Genomic DNA, 19448 nt, shown 5'->3' with positions numbered 1-19448 from the left:
TGCACTAAGGACTATGGAACAAATACAATGTTCCACACACAACTTACTCTGATTTCTTAGAGGTAATAACGGCCAGCATTTCTCATTGAATATCAAATTTTACTATAGATTATTGAAAGTTATCAACTGAAGGACTGTGAAGTAGAAAACTTGTAACATGAAAAACTGAGCTCTGTAAATAAATTGTTTTATCTTATTAAATCACTTCAAACACAAATCACTCAAAATATCACTCAAAATTTAATGTTTATTTACTTCTTTAAAAAAAGTTAAAAGTCATTTCTTAAGCATTTCTGAACTCCTTCTGTTTACAAATGTAGAAATTCATGAATTTCTCAACTTAAAAGCTGGCATACAAAGCTATGCAAAAACACTGTCTTCCAGCTGAAATGGCTCCAGAATGAACCTTTCTTAACAGATCTTCAAATGTGGCAAAGGTTCCAAAAAAATGATAACACCAAATCACTCTGAGTCAATGCAAATTCTACCAACCCTCTGAATATAAGCTAAATGGTTTCCTAGTCTGGTTCAGAAATAACTGCATTACAAAGTTGAGGCAGATAGTCTATGCTTCATACTTAGTAATCTCACTACTGGCTGTTGAGACTATACATAAGAAAAAAAAATCTGTCACTTACATACTGAAGTGCTTCACTGCCTTAATATGCAGTTATCATGGGAAAATGTCTTTTTTGTTTAACCAATTATCTCTAGAGCTGACATTCATAGATTTTTTTTATTCCAATCCTGAAGGGAAGAACCCTTTGGAAAGGATTGTGTTCTCCATTCCTTTTTTCAGCTACATCTTCCAAAGTGCAAAAAAAAAAAAAAAAAAAAAAAAAAGAAAGAAAAAAGAAAAAAAGGAGGAGGAAGGTTATAAAATTAGTTGGAATTAGCACTGTAGTACATAATTTCAATTTGATGAAATGGAATTTGCAGTTAAAATGTGTCCCCCCCAAAACTGCATAGTTTATTCGAAGATCAGGCCCTCTAACGACAAAGATAGAGAAGCACTATACATACGTCAGAGACATGCACCTGCCTGGAAAGAGTAAATATGAAGACAACAATATACTAAAGATCTGTGGAGGTGGCATGAAGTGGCAAAAATAAGGGGAAAAAAGATCTCATTCTAGTGCTACTTTCTAATAAGACCCTCAACCAATTGCTATGTAGAGTATAATAAAAGCTACACTTTACTGAGTACGACATTATACTCAGCACATCCTATATTCAATATGTTTACTCCCTATAATGACCATTATTGTGTTTATTTTGCAGGTAAGGCAAAAAGTGCAGTAATTTGATCAAGGACTCTCCTGAGCTTGCAAGTGATCAACAAATGACATTATTGTTATTACCTAAATTCAGCTCAAATTAATCCCTGAAACCAGGCAACCTTCTAAAGGATCCACTTACATCCTACAGTGTTCTCTTGATGTCCGAGAAATTTCTTATAATTTTGTCCAAAAGGGTTTCCAAATCAGCACCATCTACCCTTAACTTCTTCCAGAAAACAAGCTCTCTTGGTGACATCTCTTGGACCTATGTTCATATCCTTAAGGTCTGTTCCCATCCCCTATGAATCACCCAATGTCTGGCTACTTGCAAAATTTCTTTAAGCTCCATGGGTATCATGTCACTGTATTCCCCAAGTAAATATGTGGTTCATTTGGATATTTTATGACACATCTGCTTCTCTCTGCTCATCCTCCCTCCCACCAATGTCACTAAATGGCTTGAATAATCACCTCCATTCTCTTAATTACCAATTATATTCTCTGAAGTTGAGATTCAAAATCATCCTCTCCTCATAAAGCCTGCCCTTGATTGGCTTCACTTAACTGTAATCACTATTATAACAGAAAGGGCTTAGGACTAAGAACCAAGAAATCTCAAACTCTAGTCCTGGTTCTTTACTAGCTGTGTTACCTGAGCAAATCATTCACCTTTCTGAGACCAGTTTCTCAAACATAAGTGAGAGTTATTAGACTAAGTTCAAAGCTAATTCCCAGCTCTAAGAATTTTTATGCAAAAATATTAGCAAGAGCATGGAATTATAAGAACAAAAAAACTTATAAAGTTTTAAAGTTATTTAAGGCTCCCTAAATTTAAAAAATACAATATAGTAACCTATAAAAGAGAATAAAAAATTTCAAAGACTGGCAAGGGCCTTTACTTTGTCCATTCTCCATTCTTTGACACATGTATGAAAACTTGGCCTTTGTTGTTTTTAAATCCATTAAAGGCTAACTGTGTTATGGATATATACACTCTTCTGTTTGCTAATCATTATGCAGTATTTTATATGCCACATTATTTGTTTAATACACCAACAAATTTTAAATACTAATTGTGTCAGTCTGATGTATCAACATTGCTAGGTTACAGGACCCAGTTATTTAATCAAATACTAGTTTAGATGTTGCTGTGCAAGTACTGTGTAGATGTGGCTAATATCTACAATTAGTTGCCTTGAAAGGAAAGATGATTAACCTCAACAATGTGGGTTGGATTCATCTAATCAGATGAAGGTACATTAAGAGCAAAATCTGAGGATTCCCAGAGAAGTTTGCCTCAAGATTACTCCTGCCTGAATTTCCAGCCTGCTGGCCTGACCTACAAATTCTGTACTTGCCAACCACCAAAAATGCCTGAGCCAGTTCCTTATAATAAATCTTTTTAAAAAATACACGGATATACTGTATATGATATTGGTTCTGTTTCTCTGGAAAGCCTAGTTGAAATACTAACACAGTAAAAGTCCAATAGGTACTTTTCCTTAAAGGTTAACAAATGCCTGTATGTTATAACCTCTTTAAAATATTGCAGTATTTTAAATAAATGCCAGATTGTTATTTTTTAGGTTAGTACTTTCTACACAATGTCAACAAACTAGCAATACTATTTTCTCATTATAATCATTAATCACCCTTATTAATCCAAAACCAGCCTTGACTCAACACAAGCTTTAAGGGATAAATATAGAAGACAAAGCTTAAAAGAATTGCTAATAAATGAGTAAGAAATTGACACCAAAGTATCTTTCTCAGGCTGAAATAATGAACTTTTAAAACACAGGAAGGATAAAATTTAACAGGAATACATTAAAAGTCATGCATTACAACCTAAAAAATCAGTATTACTAGCACCTGAGGGTCAGACTAATGGAGACTTCCCACAAAAATTGGGGAAGCTTTGGCTCACCAAATACTTAATATAGGAACAAGATGGGCTGCTGAAATGTTAAGGCAATTTGGAACTTCAATAATAATGAATATTCAAAAGAGTATAGAATTGTATCCATCTTATAGGAAACAATGGTACAATCATTTGTCACCTCGTCAAACATGTAAAGGGGGGAAGACAATTACAAAAGCCATACTAAAACCTAGTGCTTCCAAAATGAGATGATCAGGATGATGAGAAAGCATTATTTAACCCAGAGAAGAAATAGTTATCTTTAAATATATGACAGAATCTTGCGTAGCAAAGAGAAAACAGATATTTTGTGTTGCTATGGATAACAAATTCAGAAAATGGATGACAAGCCTGATTGGAGAACAAGTTCAGTCAGCAAATAATCTATTTCCCTAATAACAAGTCAAGGTGGTAACAGAGGAGACGAAATAAGAAAGTCAATGGATTCTAAGGTTTAAAAATATGTTTTCCAGGTATGGTGGAACACACTCATAATCCCAGCTACTCAAAAGGCTAAAGAAGAAGGTTACAAAGTTTGAGGCTTGCCTGGGCAACTTAGTGAGATCACATTTCAAAGCAAAATAAAAAACAAAGCTGTGATGTAACTCAGAGGTTGAATGCTCTTGGGTTAATCTCCAGTACAAAAAAAAAGAAAAAAAAAGAGATATAGATATATTATAGACACAGATATATAGATACAGATAGGTAGTGTAGGAGATATATATCCATTCTCCAAATGTGTCATCCACAGCAATCCAAAATATCTACTTTCTCTTCCCTACACAAGATTTTGTCATGTATTTAAAGATCACTGTCTCTTCTCTGGGTTACATAATACTAGTACATAGATTTCTCACCATTCTAATCATATCATTCTGGATGCACTACGTTGTTAGTATAGCTTTTATAACTGTCTGCACTCTTTTACATGTCTGATGAAGGCATTGTTGGACCATTACTTCTTATAAGGTGAACACAATTCTATATTATTACTGAATATGCATTTTATATGTCTATCTCCTAGATAAGTAGATAGATTCTACAAGGACATACAAATAAGATTCAATCAAAAGGATAACTAGATTTAGGGTCAGAAGACATGGGATTATGTACAATTTTAGAGACTGAAAGTCCAAACAGCATAGCCCCAGATCATCATCTCAGGGCAGATGGCATTTTAGTCCAATATCGTGGAGCTCCATAACAGCACTGGGAAGTCTCTTAACCTTTCTGGAACTCAGGATTTTCCATCTCTGAAGTAAAGAAACCACCTTTCCTGCCCTATGACTACATAAGAAAACCACATCATAAACAATTTATACATAAATTATCATTGTTATTACACATTAGACTCTTTTAGGCTTTGTTCAACCCACTTAAAAAGGGTATAAAAAACCTAGAATCTTAAAAGATCAGTCAAGATAAGACCTTGTAATTAGACTAAAGAAAACTATGTTTCAGATAGAAATCCTAAAAGAATAGTCTCATCATAGATAAGTTAGCAAGATACTTAATACATAATAGGTAAAGTGTTCTTAAAAGAGATGCTGTTTTGCTGTGGCTACAACATAGGGTTTTTATACAAAAATAACAACAATAAAGTGAATGGAACCCGTTAAAAAATATGCTGTTTTATTGTTTTCTATAACTAAAAAGAGATTATAAGGTGGTCTTTGTAATGAATGTAAGTAAGATTTCAAGTAGGCGCAACGAAGAATATTTACATACCTCTCTAAAGTCAAATAAAAATGTGTAAGCATGAAACAACAGACAAAGAAATTATTATTCCTACCTGTGAGGATGCTAAGACTGACAGAGTCTATAGGAGTTCAGGAATCAAAACCCACCTGTCCTCGATTGGTCAATATATATAATCTTTAAGAGAATTAAATCAGATTAATTCCCAAGGAATTTTCTTGCTCCAGAACTCAGCAAATTAGAGCTAATAAATATTTATTAGAGAAGAAATAAACTTAGCAATTCAACTTGGGAGTATATTTAATATGAACATTCTACTTTAATCAATTTTTATTTTTATTTTTGTAGGCTGGGAGTGAAGTCCAAAGGTAGAGCACCTGCCTAACATTGTGAAGACCTGGGTTCAATTACCAGCACTGTGAAAAATAAACAAGAAAAAGTACATTTCTTGTTCTCAAATGATAATGGGATAAAATATTAATGAGTGAATCTGAATAAATGGTATATAGGTGGTCCTTTGTACTATTTTTTTATTTTTGCAATTTTTTTCAATTACTTTGGGATTAAAATATTAGGACTTGACTCTGATACTATCTGCATAGTCATTATTATGGGAAAGTTGAGAATTTAAATTTTTATCACCTTCTAGGGCCTGCTCTCACTTCCCTCCTGAGATAAAAACAAGTTAACTGATACATAATATATACAGTCCTCTGACTTATCCCATCTATAATGTTTTCACTAGTTTCCATGCCTTCCTCCTCTCAATATTGAAAATATTAGTGCTAAAATAAACTATCACTGTCTCAATCCCTCCCTCAAATCTCTCCATGATTCCCAATGACCACATAAACTTCAACTTCAAAAGCTCTGCCCCCTCTTTCTCTTGGGAGATAATACCCATCACCTGCAGGCAATAAATAAGAGTGCACATACACACATAGATATTATTGTTATTTTAAAACTATAATAAAATTCAACTCTAAGTCTTTCTGTTATATTATCACAAGGAGCTGGCAATTCTAAACCACTTCACTACTAAATTACCCCTTAAAATCATAGCAGACAGCTTCTAGTGTGTAACTTGTAATGGTCAATTTTCCTACATCCGCCCAAATCTTTTATCCAATAGCTCTTTTTTTTTTCCTTAGAATCTCAGAGAAAAAAAATTTAACTAATAATAGCAATAAAGAATGGGAGTTTTTTTTACAGTATTTGTAATTGTGAGACATATGTTACTACTTTGATATGAAAGTTAAAGTATAAGTTAATGTGATCCCTCTAAGCAAAACTTAATGGAGTCCATTTATATAATCAGAAAATTATGATTTAGCATTTAAAATTATTTTTAAAACAATAACTATCTAAACCTATGGCTCACAGTCATAACTTCCTTCCAAAAGGCAGGAAAAGTTGCCAAGATTTATTGGATCATATTGAACAGAATAGACAGGCTCATTCTAACAGGACTGCTATCTTATTTGACCATTCTGCTCCCATTTTGAGTCACCCTGAGGCCCAGATCATCTTAGTCACTGAGAGAAAAGGTCTAACTCAGAAGAGAAAAAGGGACAGAAAGTGATCCTAAAGGAAGGGATGAGGGCCACACTCTGTATCATTGGCAGTACAGCAGCTGCATGGTAAGTTGGCAAAATCAGCATTCTGGAAGCTCCCTAGTCAAAAGATATATATTCCTCAGCTGTATCAAACTCTCTTGATTCTACCAATCGGCAGGGAATAGCTTCCTATAGGGAAGCAGATAACTAAGAAGGTACTATATAATAATAAAACTGATCACCAGAGGGCATGAAACCAAAGAACTAAATATAACAAATTATTTGATATATTACAAACTGGTGATTAAGAAAAACAAAATGTTTAAGTATGTGTATACAAAGACACTGTTCAGGTTAGCACTGTTTTGGTAGTTTTTACAATGCAGATACATATTCCATTGCAGCAGGGAAAAAAATTAAACAGTGAACCCAAGGTAAACCAACCAATTTGCTGCATCTAATCAAAAATTGCCATTATTGCTTACACTGTAAAATACATCTCAATCCTACAGAATAACAATTTATCTAAAGAGTAAGCTAAGAGATTTATTCAACAATTAGAACAAAGAACCATTCCAAAGATTTTCCAAAACATCAGGCAATCAAATTTCAAAACATTCAGAAATATTAACTAGAAACTTGCTATAGAAGGTAGATGCTCTTCTGTTTCAACAAGAAGCACTTCCTCCAACCATAAACTAAAGTGTGAAGACTTGCATGCTTTCTTAAGTGTGCACCTCTCTAAAACACAAGGGAAGGAACACAGTTTTTTAAACCAAAGTTGAATGCAAAAATAAAATCAAGCCTCATCAGATAACCATACAGTCTACTTAAAGAAATGAGATTAAATTAAGATACATTTAGTAACCACGATAGCAATTAATGCAGTAACTTTGGAGATGACTGTCATCTTTTCATTATCTAATTTGAAAATTTATTCAATATGCTCATCTACATGTTAAAGCAATTGGTTTATGACTAGATACTGATTTACACTAATTAATATCAACTGTGTTCCTAAACATAAGGACTTGTATATATCACTCAAGTATATAGATTTTCAAGGCTATCAAGAATTTATATATAAAATAGCAAGACACCAGGGTACTAATAAATACAAATTTTCTAGTTTATTTGAAATAATTCAAATCTGACCAGCAAATCAGATCTTAGAGTTACCTGTACCAAGGCAGTCGTTTTTAAAACTTAAAAAAAAAAAAAAAACAACTAACGTTGGAAATGTGAAATACCTGAAGCTATTATCAGCTATCACCCTCCATCAAAGACTTTCCCTAGCTGCTCCGTTGGTGGCAAAAATCCAAGTCACTTAACATCCAAAAATATGTTACATTGTTGAGCAGAAAAACAATTAAGTTGTAATGTTGACAGCACGGGTTCCTCCGGTGATTATCACAGTCATCCTAAACACATTTAGAAGTTCATTCCATGACAAAGGAAATAAGAAAAACTAAACTCTGCAAGGTAGACAGGAGTCCAAAAGGAAAACTTTGGTTGACTTGTCTGAACAGAGATTTAAAATACTATCAGTCTGACAAAGGCAGCAAAGTTGGATCTGGGTGAAGACGAGTTCAAGCTTTTCCTAAGAATATAAAATATTTTCCCGAAATCTACCTGGGTGGGCGGGAATACATTTTTTGTTTTTAAAGCAGGACTAATTGCAAATAAAGCAATACGAGTTCAGCATCCAATCGGTAACCGGTCATCTCTCTTGATTCCTTAGGTCAAGACGTCCTTCTCATCTAGGACCCTCAGAAAAGGAGCGAGCTCCCCCGCACCCCGCACCCCGTTTCTAAACCTCTCCCTGGAAGCCAACCTTTGCCATATCCTGCCACCATCCCAGACAATCCGCCAGGACCCGGGACACACCCCCACATTCCTCCGACGTGCATCTCCGTCCAGTGTCATCGCAGCCCCCTGTCTCAAGGCCTCTTCGCCTCAGGGTCCCCGGTGCCTCCTTCCCAGACCCTCAAGGCTACCCTTGGGGGCTCTCCCGAATCCCCATTCCCAGTCCTGGCCCCCCTCCTCAAGCCAGAGGTCCCAGCAGTCCCTCCACCCGTGCGGGGAGCGCCGACTCTTCCTTCCCTACCCGGTCTCCCAGTCCCGCGGCGCGGCGCGACAGCGCGCAAGAAGCATCCACTGAGAAGACAAGTGCCCGGGGCGCTCCGGCTCCGAACTCACCTCTAGTCCGGGCTCCCGGATCCTGGCAGGGAGCCGGGCTTCCGCCTGGCGCGGTCGGCGTTAGCAAGCGGGACCGGAAGTCCCGCCCCTGCCCGCTCAGGCTGCGGCTCCGCGGCCCCGCACCGCTGTGTCTCGGTGGGAGCGTGGCAAGGGCTTCGCGGAGAGGGCACCTCAGCCTGACCTGGAAGGCCTAGGCGAGCGGCGAAAGGCTCCTTTTTCTCTCGCTCTTGCAGTTTCCAGCGCTTCAGTTAACCGATCTGCGAAGCAGGAGGACCAAGCGTGTCATTCTGCTCAGGTCCTCTGAGGAGCGAGATGACTCACTGAACTCTGTCCTCACAATCTACTTGAAAGTTGATATAAACAAAAACAGAGGTTAATCACACCGCAAGGCACTATTTCTTTTTTTCATTAATTCAGATGTTTATGCTATATATATATATCACTTATGCAACAACCAGGCGCTGCTGTGAATGCTGAGGCTATAACAGTGAATGCAGGAAAACCCTAGATTCTCTTGGAGCTTAAATTCAAGGCAATGAACTACGCATGGACTAAACCAAACAGCGGACTGTCCCTCCAGAAGCTTGGTCTAGTACAGGGACACGGGTTTATGAGCAAACAAGTGGAACCAAACCATCAGTCATTGGAGGAATTGTGGCAGTGCTATAGGGAATGGTGAGGTGTAGACAGTAGGTAGAGAAAACCTTCTAGGAATAATCACTTTAGTTGAAACTGAAATAAAGGATGAATAGGATTAAAAGGCAGGCAAAGTGGAACAGAGCAGAAGGATGTCGGGGAGTGAGAGCTTGTACACCCAGCAGGGCGAGGATACAGTCAAAATTACAAAGTCCAAGACACTGGAGGCAAGAACAAGCACAGTAAGAGGAGTCCAGGCCAGATGGTGAAGACCGCTGTACCTGTGCTAAGGAATTTTGACTTCAGACTCCATATCATATAATCAGTGGGATCACTTCAGAGAATAAATAATGAGTCCTGAAAGTGACCAGGGTGATTGTCCTAGTCATCAAACAAAAATACAAACCTGAAAATGCCATGAATAGAATGTGTTTCACTCTTGGCAGGTGCTTTCTCAAAGTGTCATACCCAAAAGTGAAGGCAAGGGATGCCTTCTACAACCCTATAAAGGCAGAACCACGGAGTTCATACCCTTCACATTGCCTCATTTGGCAAGTCATCTGAAAGAACCGAGGTGTCAACCAAGGTCACAAGGAACCATGGAAAGGCCCAGAAGAGAAGAATTCATTACCAACCAGGATAATGAGGACCATTGCATCTATTACTGTTTTCTTGCTTGCTGCTACTGTTCAGTAAACCCACTTTTGTGTATCAAACACCCCCTTTTCATTTTTAAAACAAAATCGTATAATTTTGCCTTCATTTTCCTTTCCCTTTTGTCAACCACAGGATATGTGGCACTATATGGAGGTAAGATTGTGGTAGAAGAAAAGGAGCAAAAGGCCTCATGTAAAAAGTCTGTGCGTAAAGGGCATGACAGCACCTTTAGATGGAGTGGGAGGACATGGCATCAGGTTTTCTCCCATTGGGAAGGTTAGCAGTCCATTTGTGGTGGTACAAGAAATAAATGAATCATGTAGTGGGAGATATGTCTCTGAGAGAATAGAAAGAAGAGTCTGTGGTGTGATGCCTGTGGTGAGAGAGTGTGTGCACTGGGTTGCCAAGACGCTTAAATATTTCCCTATAGCTCATCAAAAAAAATTTTATATGAATGGCTGAAATACATAGAGACAGCCCCTTGAAGGTCATATATGCACCAGTGACCATATCCTAGAGTAACCAGCTAATGTGGTTTGCTCCAGGCCTAAGGGGGATCCCAGGATACTAAACTTTTGCTGCTTAAATTGAGATACTCCTTACCATACCCCCTCCAAAGGTGGCACAGCCTAAATCAGACAATTTTAGACTTTTCATCAGGAATTTTAAATGTGGCACAGGGAGGAGACCTCCATTATCCCCTGAGTTATACAAATACCAGTACCCTAAAGAAAAGATCTATTAATACCCTTTGCTAAGGACATAGAACCTGACCTATGTTTTTTGATTATAGGAGGTAACCCTGTATATTTCCTACACAATTTTTTTTTTTTTGGACGAGGGATTGAACCTAGGGGTGCTTAACCACTGAGCCACATCCCCAGCCCTTTTTTATGTTTTATTTTTAGACAGGGTCTTGCTAAGCTGCTCAGGGCCTCACTAACTTGCTGAGATTTGCTTTGAACTGAGAATCCTCCTGCCTCAGACTCCTGAGTCACTGGGATTACAGTCATATACCACTACATCTGGCTAGCCAGAGAGGCAAAACATTTCAGCTGTTTGTGACCATAATAATTGTAAGGAATGTATTTAGGTCACATTCTTGTTTAAGACAGTCTGCTCAACTGAATAGTCACTGAGCCAATGACATACTCATTCTAACAGCAAAGCTGGACCATGTGTTAACACTTCATTCAAATTGGGTGTGTGTGTGGGGTGGTCTCTTATGTGTTGATTTTAGAGTTCACATGAAGAATTCCAATTGGTCTCTCTTTGCATGCTTACCTAGAAAAGTCATGCCAATCTAGAATTGGGTTAAGTATAAGCAAAATGTTCAAAGTTGGTTGAGCAAAAAGGAAAAAAACAGAAGGGAGGAAGAGAAAATAGAAATAGAGAAGAGAGAAAAAAAGGGGAAGAAAGAATTGTCTAAGAGATGCCAATCATAGTTTCCATCTTTCCAGTATTTTATTCCCAGTCCTTCCACAATTACCAAGGAGTTTGATCAATTTAGTGTTCAAATGTCGTGGGCAAGGAGAATCATGCAGACAATAAAGCTAAAGACAGACTTTGGAAACAATATATTACAACAGAGGAGAAAATAATCATTAGCTAATCATAATGGTTTTTTCCTCTTTTTTTTTTTTTTAGGTCTAACAGTTCAATAGTTACAGAGAGAGAATCTGTAAGAAATTTTGAAAAAATAAAATCATCTTTTCTCTCTCCCCTCTCCCTCTCTCTCCCTCTTTCCTGATCTTCCCAATTAATGGATCTTCTAATGTGGAAAAAGTGAAGTGCCCTGGGAAGTTACTGTGAAATCCTTAGCACAGTACTTACTCTTCAGCCTCCTCCCACCTACCTCCTGGACTTCAGAGTTTAGCCATATCTATATCATGACAGCAGCCAACTACAGAATTGTAAGAACCACTCAGGAGACATTCATGAGTGACAACAGACACAGATATGTTATTCTGAACCATAAGAGAAAATTTTAATGAAAAGTTTTCCCTTTTTTTTTCAGTTCTAACTATCTCAGACAGGTAAATGGGTTAATTAGCAGAGCCAAGAAGCTTAGTTGTTTATAAGGTTTATTTACACATTACACAGTCTTTTTAGTTCATACATGGACATTTGTCTTATTTTTCATCACCAACATGAATACTCGTATCATTATCAGTTATGTCTAAAACCATATCCTCGGTTTCTGGAGCCTGCCATTCTTCGAATCCATTTCTATGCTTCCAGTCCTTGTTCAGGAGACCCAGGTTTCTGTACTACAAAGCTGGGGGGGGAGTAAGCATGCTGAAAGCCAGGAAATGGAACCACTGACATTAAGGGATGTGGTCATTGATTTTTCTGAAGAGGAATGGAAATGCCTGGACCCTTCTCAGCAGACTTTATATGGAGATGTGATGTTAGAGATCTATAGAAACCTACTCTTTATTGGGGATTCTGCAGGTGCTGGGAAATAATCATGGCCCTGATGTGCCAGAGCATCCTTCATTAAGCCAAGAAGCAAGCTGCATCTGAGCTGGGCTGCTCAACTTTCCAGCTAAAATATCTATCACTGTGGGTATTGCTAAATTTTTTTCTATGTAACTAGCTCACTGAAATCAGTTAGAGAATACTTTTGATTTGTTGAAAACATATTCCTTGAGATGCACAGATGAGTAGTGCCAGGGCCTCAGCAAAATTTAATGGCAACAGGATTAAGTTTACTGGGGACATGTATAGGATCCAGGAAGTCTCTGGGTCACACATTTGGAAAGTTTTTTCCTCCTATGAATAGGAAGAAACATCATCCTACCCCAAACCACAAAATGCATAGATCTTCCGGGATTTTAACTTGGAGACTGGTCAAAATCCCTGTTGCTATGAAAGATGAAGCAGTGCATGTCAGATGGAGCTGCTGAAAGACATCTATGAACTGTGCATGAAATAAATAAATAAAAAGCATGAAAGCCATTAGACAAGAAAGACTAGTATCTGGGAACTCACAGTTGAAATCCAGCTGGTTTGAGACTATCCAGTACATGTTATTACTTCATAAAACAGCAGATTAGAATACTGCAATCTTATATTAATGACCTGTAGACTTTTATCTAACCTGCACTTATGCAGAGATTATTAAAAGTTTTTAAACATAACTGATTAATAAGCATTTTATTAGTTTTGATTTTTTTCATTAAAATGCCTATTTCTATTCTAATCCTATTTCTAAAGCTGAGCAAACTGGTTGAATCTTTATTTTCCTAAAGGTATTTTTAAGATACAGCTTCATAATGGCCTATAAACGCTGCATATATATGTGGTTTGATACATCTTCTTGCACTTGAAAATATTGTGTATTGAAAGTGGTTTTAGAAAAAATACTGAGTAATAAAAATTTTACAATTACAATAATGTAATTAAAAGTTTTAACCAAAGAAAAAGTAACTGGCACAAGTTGAGCAGTCAGTCTTCTGAGATGTTTGTCATAATATAACCTGAATAATTTGTAATTTTCTGCATAAATAACTTTCATGTTTTTCCCTTCATTAAGACAAATTTTTTGAAAAAAATAAAATCACGTCCTCTTCATTGCATATGCAATAACTTAATAATTTGTGGCAAAATCAACAGCCTATTATTTCTGGCTATAGTGATCATTTGATGAAAAGTTGCATTAATTACAGGTTATAAATTGATTGAGAACTGAGATCAGCTAGTGTTCTATGATTAATAATTTCAAACTCATTTTCTAATGATAAAATATCCTCTACGAAGAGCTCGATTTTCTGTGATCTACTGTCTTTTAGACCAAAGTGAAAGATGATCTTACTAGATTTAGGATGTTGTTTCCTTCCTAAAAGGGGAGCTGATACAGAAATAGTTTAGTTGAAACATTTTACAACACAATATTTGATACTTTGGTCTAATTATTTGTTGTGGTAAACTATGACATAAAATATTCAATTTGCGTTAGGGAGAAAAAAATACCTGAGATAAACAACATATAAAAAAGAAAAGTTTTGTTTTGCCTCCAGTTTCAGTTGTTTCGGTACATGGTCATTTGAGCCAGTTGCCCTTGGGCCTGTGGAAAGTCAGTACATCATAGCAGGGAGCACTGGTGGAGGAAGCCTGTTCATCTCACAAAGACTGGAAAGCAAAAAGAGAGGAAGAGACTGGGGTCCCAATATCCTCTTCAAAGGTATGCTACCAATGACCTAACTGACTCCCACTCATCCCTGCCTCCTAAAAGTCCCACCACCTCCCAATAGGACCACAGGCTGGGTGCCTTTAACACATGGGCCTTTTCAGGGCATTCAAGACTCAAATCATAGTACCATTTTAACCATTCTAAATACACACTTCAGTGGCGGTAAGTACATTGACAATGTTGTGCAACAATCACTGCAATCCATCTCTGGAACTTTTTCATGTTCCCCAAATGAAACTACATCTATTAAACAGTAATTCTCCCCACCCTCCAGTATTTTGGTCCAAATGTAAAGGTTTGTATAGCACATAAAAACATTTTTAACATTGATTCATATCCTCTTGAAGTAAACAAATTAGTAAGTAGAAAGAAAAATAGTGCCTTACCCAACTCTTTTCTCCTGTGGAATTCAAAGGAAACATGTGATTTCCACAGGGACACATTGCATAATAATCAGATATTTCTGCTTCAGATTTCTTTAAGACCTAAACCAATGGAAATTCCATGTGTAAAAGAGAAACACTACAAGGAAACTTGGTCTGATGTTCATTAACTGAAAGTTTGGGTGGGTTCCTAACACCAAGTTAATAATTTTAAACTCAAATTCCATTTGTCCCTTTGCATAAACAGTGGGCATTTCCATATGTCTGATTGGTACACAGCCTTACTTTGTTTTCTTCCCAACAAAATAAAAACTAAGCAGAGATATTTCTGCCAGGGAAAGCTTCACCTGCTAAGTTCCAACTAATAAAATGAACCTTTCTTCTCCAGTAAAAATTTCACTCTATGGCTTGGTAACTAAATTAAAGCCACAGCTCTACTACTAACTTAAAAATCTCACTACTAAGCAAGTAATAGCTTGAGTTTTCAGCTCTGAGTCTTAATGATAAGAAATGTATTTCCAAGCTGGGGATGTAACTAAATGGTAAATTGCTTGCCTAGTATGAATAAGGTGCTGGCAACACACAAAAACAACCCTGCATATTTCCTAAGAAACAATTAAAGGCTAGGAATGTTATTTTTCTATAGTAACAAGAATTCTGTGCCTTTAAGATGGATATAGTTTCTCTACAAAATTATTCTAATTGGTTAGTGAGAAGTCACTTCCTTTGTTTTTAAAACTGTATTAAGAACTTTTAAAATCACACAATATAGTACAGGTTAATTATATGTACCTTGAATAGACACGATAGAACTATAATGGGTTGTTTCTGATTCCTCCCCATGACAAATAGTCACTGCTGAAGCACAATTCACAATAGCTAAACTGTGAAACCAAACTAGAATGCCTTCCAGTAGATGAATGGATAAAGAAAATGTGAAATATATACACAATAGATTATTACTCAGTATTAAAAGAGAATAAAATCATGGCATTTTCAGGTAAGTAGATGGAGTTAGAGAATATAATGCTAAGTGAAGTAAGCCAATCCCAAAAAACTAAATGCTGAATGTTTTCTCTGATATAAGGATGTCAATTCATAATGGAGGTGGGGGGTAGAAGAGACTAACTCTAGATAGGGCAAAGGTAAGGGAGGAGAAGGAGAGGGCATGGGGTAGGAAAGACAGTGAAATTAAATGGACATTATTACTCTAAGTACATGCATGAAGACACGAATGGTATAACTCTACATTGTGCACAACCAGAGATATGAAAAATTGTGCTGTATATGTGTAATATGAATTAATTGCATTCTTCTGTCATACATAACAAATTAGAATAAATTTTTAAAAATACAAATACTCACTGCCCAGAAAAATTTCCTGCACATAGGATCACCAGAGAAAATATAGGGCAGTCAGTTAAATTTCAATTTCAGGTTTTTTAAAAGAATAATTATGCCCTAAATATTGCATGGGACATATTTATAGTAAAGAATTACTCATTATTTATCTAAAATTCAAGTTTAAGTGGGAATTCTGCATTTTTATTTGCTAGAGTCTGGCGACCCTAGTTGCACACCAGCAAGATTTCTTAAATATTTCTAAAGGAAAGTTTCCTTAAATACATCTAATGCAACTCCTCCCAATTGACAAAAGTACAAAAGGGGCATTGGATTATCAGAGTACTGTATAAAATCTATCTACCTTTATATGGTTTTATTAATATTTTGAAATTTTTTTAAAAAAGAAACAAAACCAAAGAGCTCTGGAGGATATTAGAACTAAACCTAAAGTGAATAAGACTGAGCCAGAGAAACTGATCTAATTTTCATATGATTATAAGATTAATAACTAATGGATTGGATGTTATTTAGTTAGTATAGTCTAGAATTTTACTTTGCTTTCTCAGAGTGCACAAGTGATTTGAAATAGGTATCTTCACCATTGTTACTTTCACAGAATTTTTCTTTAATATTTTTAAGGATATATCTCGTTTTTTCTTAACCCATTGTTTTTTTCTCCTGGAAGTCATGTAGAATTTTGGCAATTGGGGAGTACAACCCAAAGAATATAAAGAGGAATTTATATGGCATTTCTGGGAAAAGGAACATGGGCCTTCATTTACAAATAAATATGGAGAAACCTCCTCTTCACATCCTTTTCTACATTCACTCCAGCAGGGTCAAGCTGAGCACATATCTGAGACATCACTGCTTCTCAGACCCATGGTCCTGTCTATATATGTCATCTAAGTTTCCAGTCTCAAAGTGAAGTTACTTACAAATGTTTTTCCCCACCTGATGACATCTTCTCACCTGAGCACAACAAACCTCTAATGAAGCCCATGTTTGTAAAATACCTTCTTTGTTTTCTTCCTGCAGCTCCTCTTTCCACATAGGCTAGAGATGGTTAGATCTAAGGCAGATGCCATCCTATCCTTATTAGCTTTGTGCATTAGTCATATTTCCATTGCTGCAACAAAATACCCAAGATAAAACAACTTAAAGGAGTGTGTGTGTGTGTGTGTGTGTGTGTGTGTACGCGTGTGTATATATAGATTTTTTTTGGCTCATGATTCCTAAAGTTTTATTCCATGATTATCCAAGTCTATTTTGGGCCTGTGGATGGCAGTATGTCATGGCAAGAATATATAATAGAGGAAGTTTCTCATCTCATGGCACCCAGGAAGGAAAACAAGAGAGAAGAAGGAGCTGGGGTCCCAATATCCTTTTTATGGTCACCACCTTCCAAATGACATAACATCTTTGTACTCTGCCCCAACTCCTAAATTTACACAGCCTCCCAATAGTGCAGCAGGCTGGTGACCAAACCTTTTAACACATAAGATTTTGAGGTACACTCATGACCCAATCTATAACAACTTATGTTAGCCTTTTGCCAAAGATCTTCTTTATGCTTCTTCAACTAAGCATACCCTCATTTATCAGATCATTCAATGAATATTCAGAGAGAATTTGCTGATCCAGATTCCAGGATGATGGTCAATTTTAGGTGTCAGCTTGCTTGGGTTAGGGTATATCTGGATAGCTGGTAAAGCATTATTTCTGGGTGTTATCTGTGTGGGTGTTTCTGGAGGAGATTGGTATACAAGTCGACTGAATAACTGAGGAGGATCTGCCTTCAACATGGATAGGCACTATCCAATTAAGGCAGAAGAAATATAAATATATGTTCTCTCTCTCTCTGGATCTGGGATGTCCTTATTCCTCTGATCTCAGACATCAGAACTCCAGATTCTCTGTCCTTTAGACTGGGACTTGCACCAACTCCTTTCCCCCAGATTCTCAGGCCTTTGGCCTCTGACTGAGTCACATTTTTCCTGGTTTTGAGTCTTTCAAGCTTGGACTGAATCACAACAACAGCATTTCAGGGTCTTCAGCTTGCAAATGGCCTGATGTGGGACTTCTCAGCCTCCAAAATTGATTATATGAGCAATTTTCCCTAATAATTAGTTCATTCTCATATTCATTCTCTCTCTCTCTCTCTCTCTCTCTCTCTCTCTCTCTCTCTCTCTCTCTCTCTTTCTCTCTCTCTTCCCTCCCCCCACCCCCATTGGTTCTACTTCTCTGAAGAGGCCAAACTAATACAACTACTCATATAGAGTTTACATCCTATTAGGGGAAGACAAAAAAAATCAACAATAAACCAACATATGAATATGTTATTTTTAACATTTTTATGTACTTAACATGATGATAAATATTTATTTATTGTATCTTAACATGATTATTTGACATCATGGTAAGTATTTTGGAGAAAATGGAACTGATAAATGGGCATGCAGCAGGGATTAGGTGGTGATTACATTCTTTAAGAAGTGACAGTTGAGAGACTAGGGATACAGCTCAGTTGGTAGAGTGCTTGTCTCACATGTGCAAGGCCATGGGTTCAATCCCCAACACCCCCCCCCCAAAAAAATTGATATTTGTAATAGATGGAACTTGATAATATTATGTTAAGTGAAATAAACCAAATTCAGAAAGTCAAGGATCCTGTGTTTTCTCTCATATGTGGAAGCTCGAGAGGTAAAAGGAAAAGAAAGATGAGGTGGAGATCTTATGAAAATCAAAGTGAGAATAGTAAATAGAGGAAAAGGATGGTGGGGTGGGGGAGAGGCAAAGGAGAAATACTAGAGAATGATATTGACCAAATTATATTGTTATATTGTGTGCATATATGAATATGTAACCACAAATCCTTCCATCATGTACAACTAAAATGCCCCAGTAAAAAAATGTGTGTAGGAGGGAGTGATATTCAAGCAGAATCTTGAAGATAGAGGGAGAAATATGTCTGTGGAAAGGTGTTTCAGGAAAAAAGCATAACCAGGGCAAAGGTCCCGAGGCAGAAACATGCAAATCTAATTCTAATTCTAAATCTAATTCTAGTTCTCTAGCATGCAACACGCTAACCACATTTCAATTCCACTTTAGATCTAAACTGAACCCCCTTCTAGGATGACTGAATTGTTTGTGTTTCTGGCTCCACGTGTCAGCTCTGCAGATATTTTTCCTTTGCCAGTTGCTTCCTGCAAGACTTTGCCAACAGGGGTGACAGAAGTAGTCTGGAAGCCAAGGGGCAGAGAAGGTATTTGCTCTTTTCTGGCTACTTGCTCTTTCCTGTCAGCATCACCTATGAATGACCTTTCACCTTGGGAATAAGTGGGTTTTAGTCAGTTTTTTCACTGCTGTGACTAAAAGACCTGACCAGAATAATTGTAGAGGAGGAAAAGTTCATTTGGGAGCTCACAGTTTCAGAGGTCTCAGCCCATTGTCTGACAGCTCCATTTCTCAGGTCCAGAGGTGAGACAGAACATCAGGGTGGAAGGGTATGGTGGAAGGAAGTGGCTCACATCGGGATCAGAAAGCAGAGAAAGAGATTCCACTCAACAGATACAAAAT

General features: G+C 37.0%; 1 protein-coding gene across 11 annotated transcripts in view; it reads right to left on the bottom strand.

The window, feature by feature from the left end:
- Positions 1–14654, bottom strand: part of Disp1 (dispatched RND transporter family member 1) — a 204151-nt gene extending 189497 nt beyond the window's left edge. For 4 of the 11 annotated variants that reach the window (XM_078022872.1, XM_078022874.1, XM_013359216.4 and 1 more), the window contains exons 1-2: positions 14529–14654; positions 8563–8994 (exon numbers count right to left, since the gene is read on the bottom strand). In XM_078022872.1, the coding sequence (XP_077878998.1) occupies positions 8563–8609 (47 nt within the window). In that variant the 5' untranslated portion in view covers positions 8610–8994; positions 14529–14654. Of the gene's footprint in view, positions 1–8562; positions 8998–14528 lie in introns of those variants that run through there. The other 7 variants (XM_078022875.1, XM_078022877.1, XM_078022880.1 and 4 more) reach the window with 4 other exon arrangements.
- Between the last annotated feature and the right edge of the window lie 4794 nt (positions 14655–19448).

This window comes from Ictidomys tridecemlineatus, chromosome 10 (genome assembly GCF_052094955.1).
Source record: "Ictidomys tridecemlineatus isolate mIctTri1 chromosome 10, mIctTri1.hap1, whole genome shotgun sequence".
Taxonomy (NCBI): domain Eukaryota; kingdom Metazoa; phylum Chordata; class Mammalia; order Rodentia; family Sciuridae; genus Ictidomys; species Ictidomys tridecemlineatus.
Note: the sequence above shows the minus strand (reverse complement) of the source record. Positions and strands in the feature narration are given on the sequence as shown.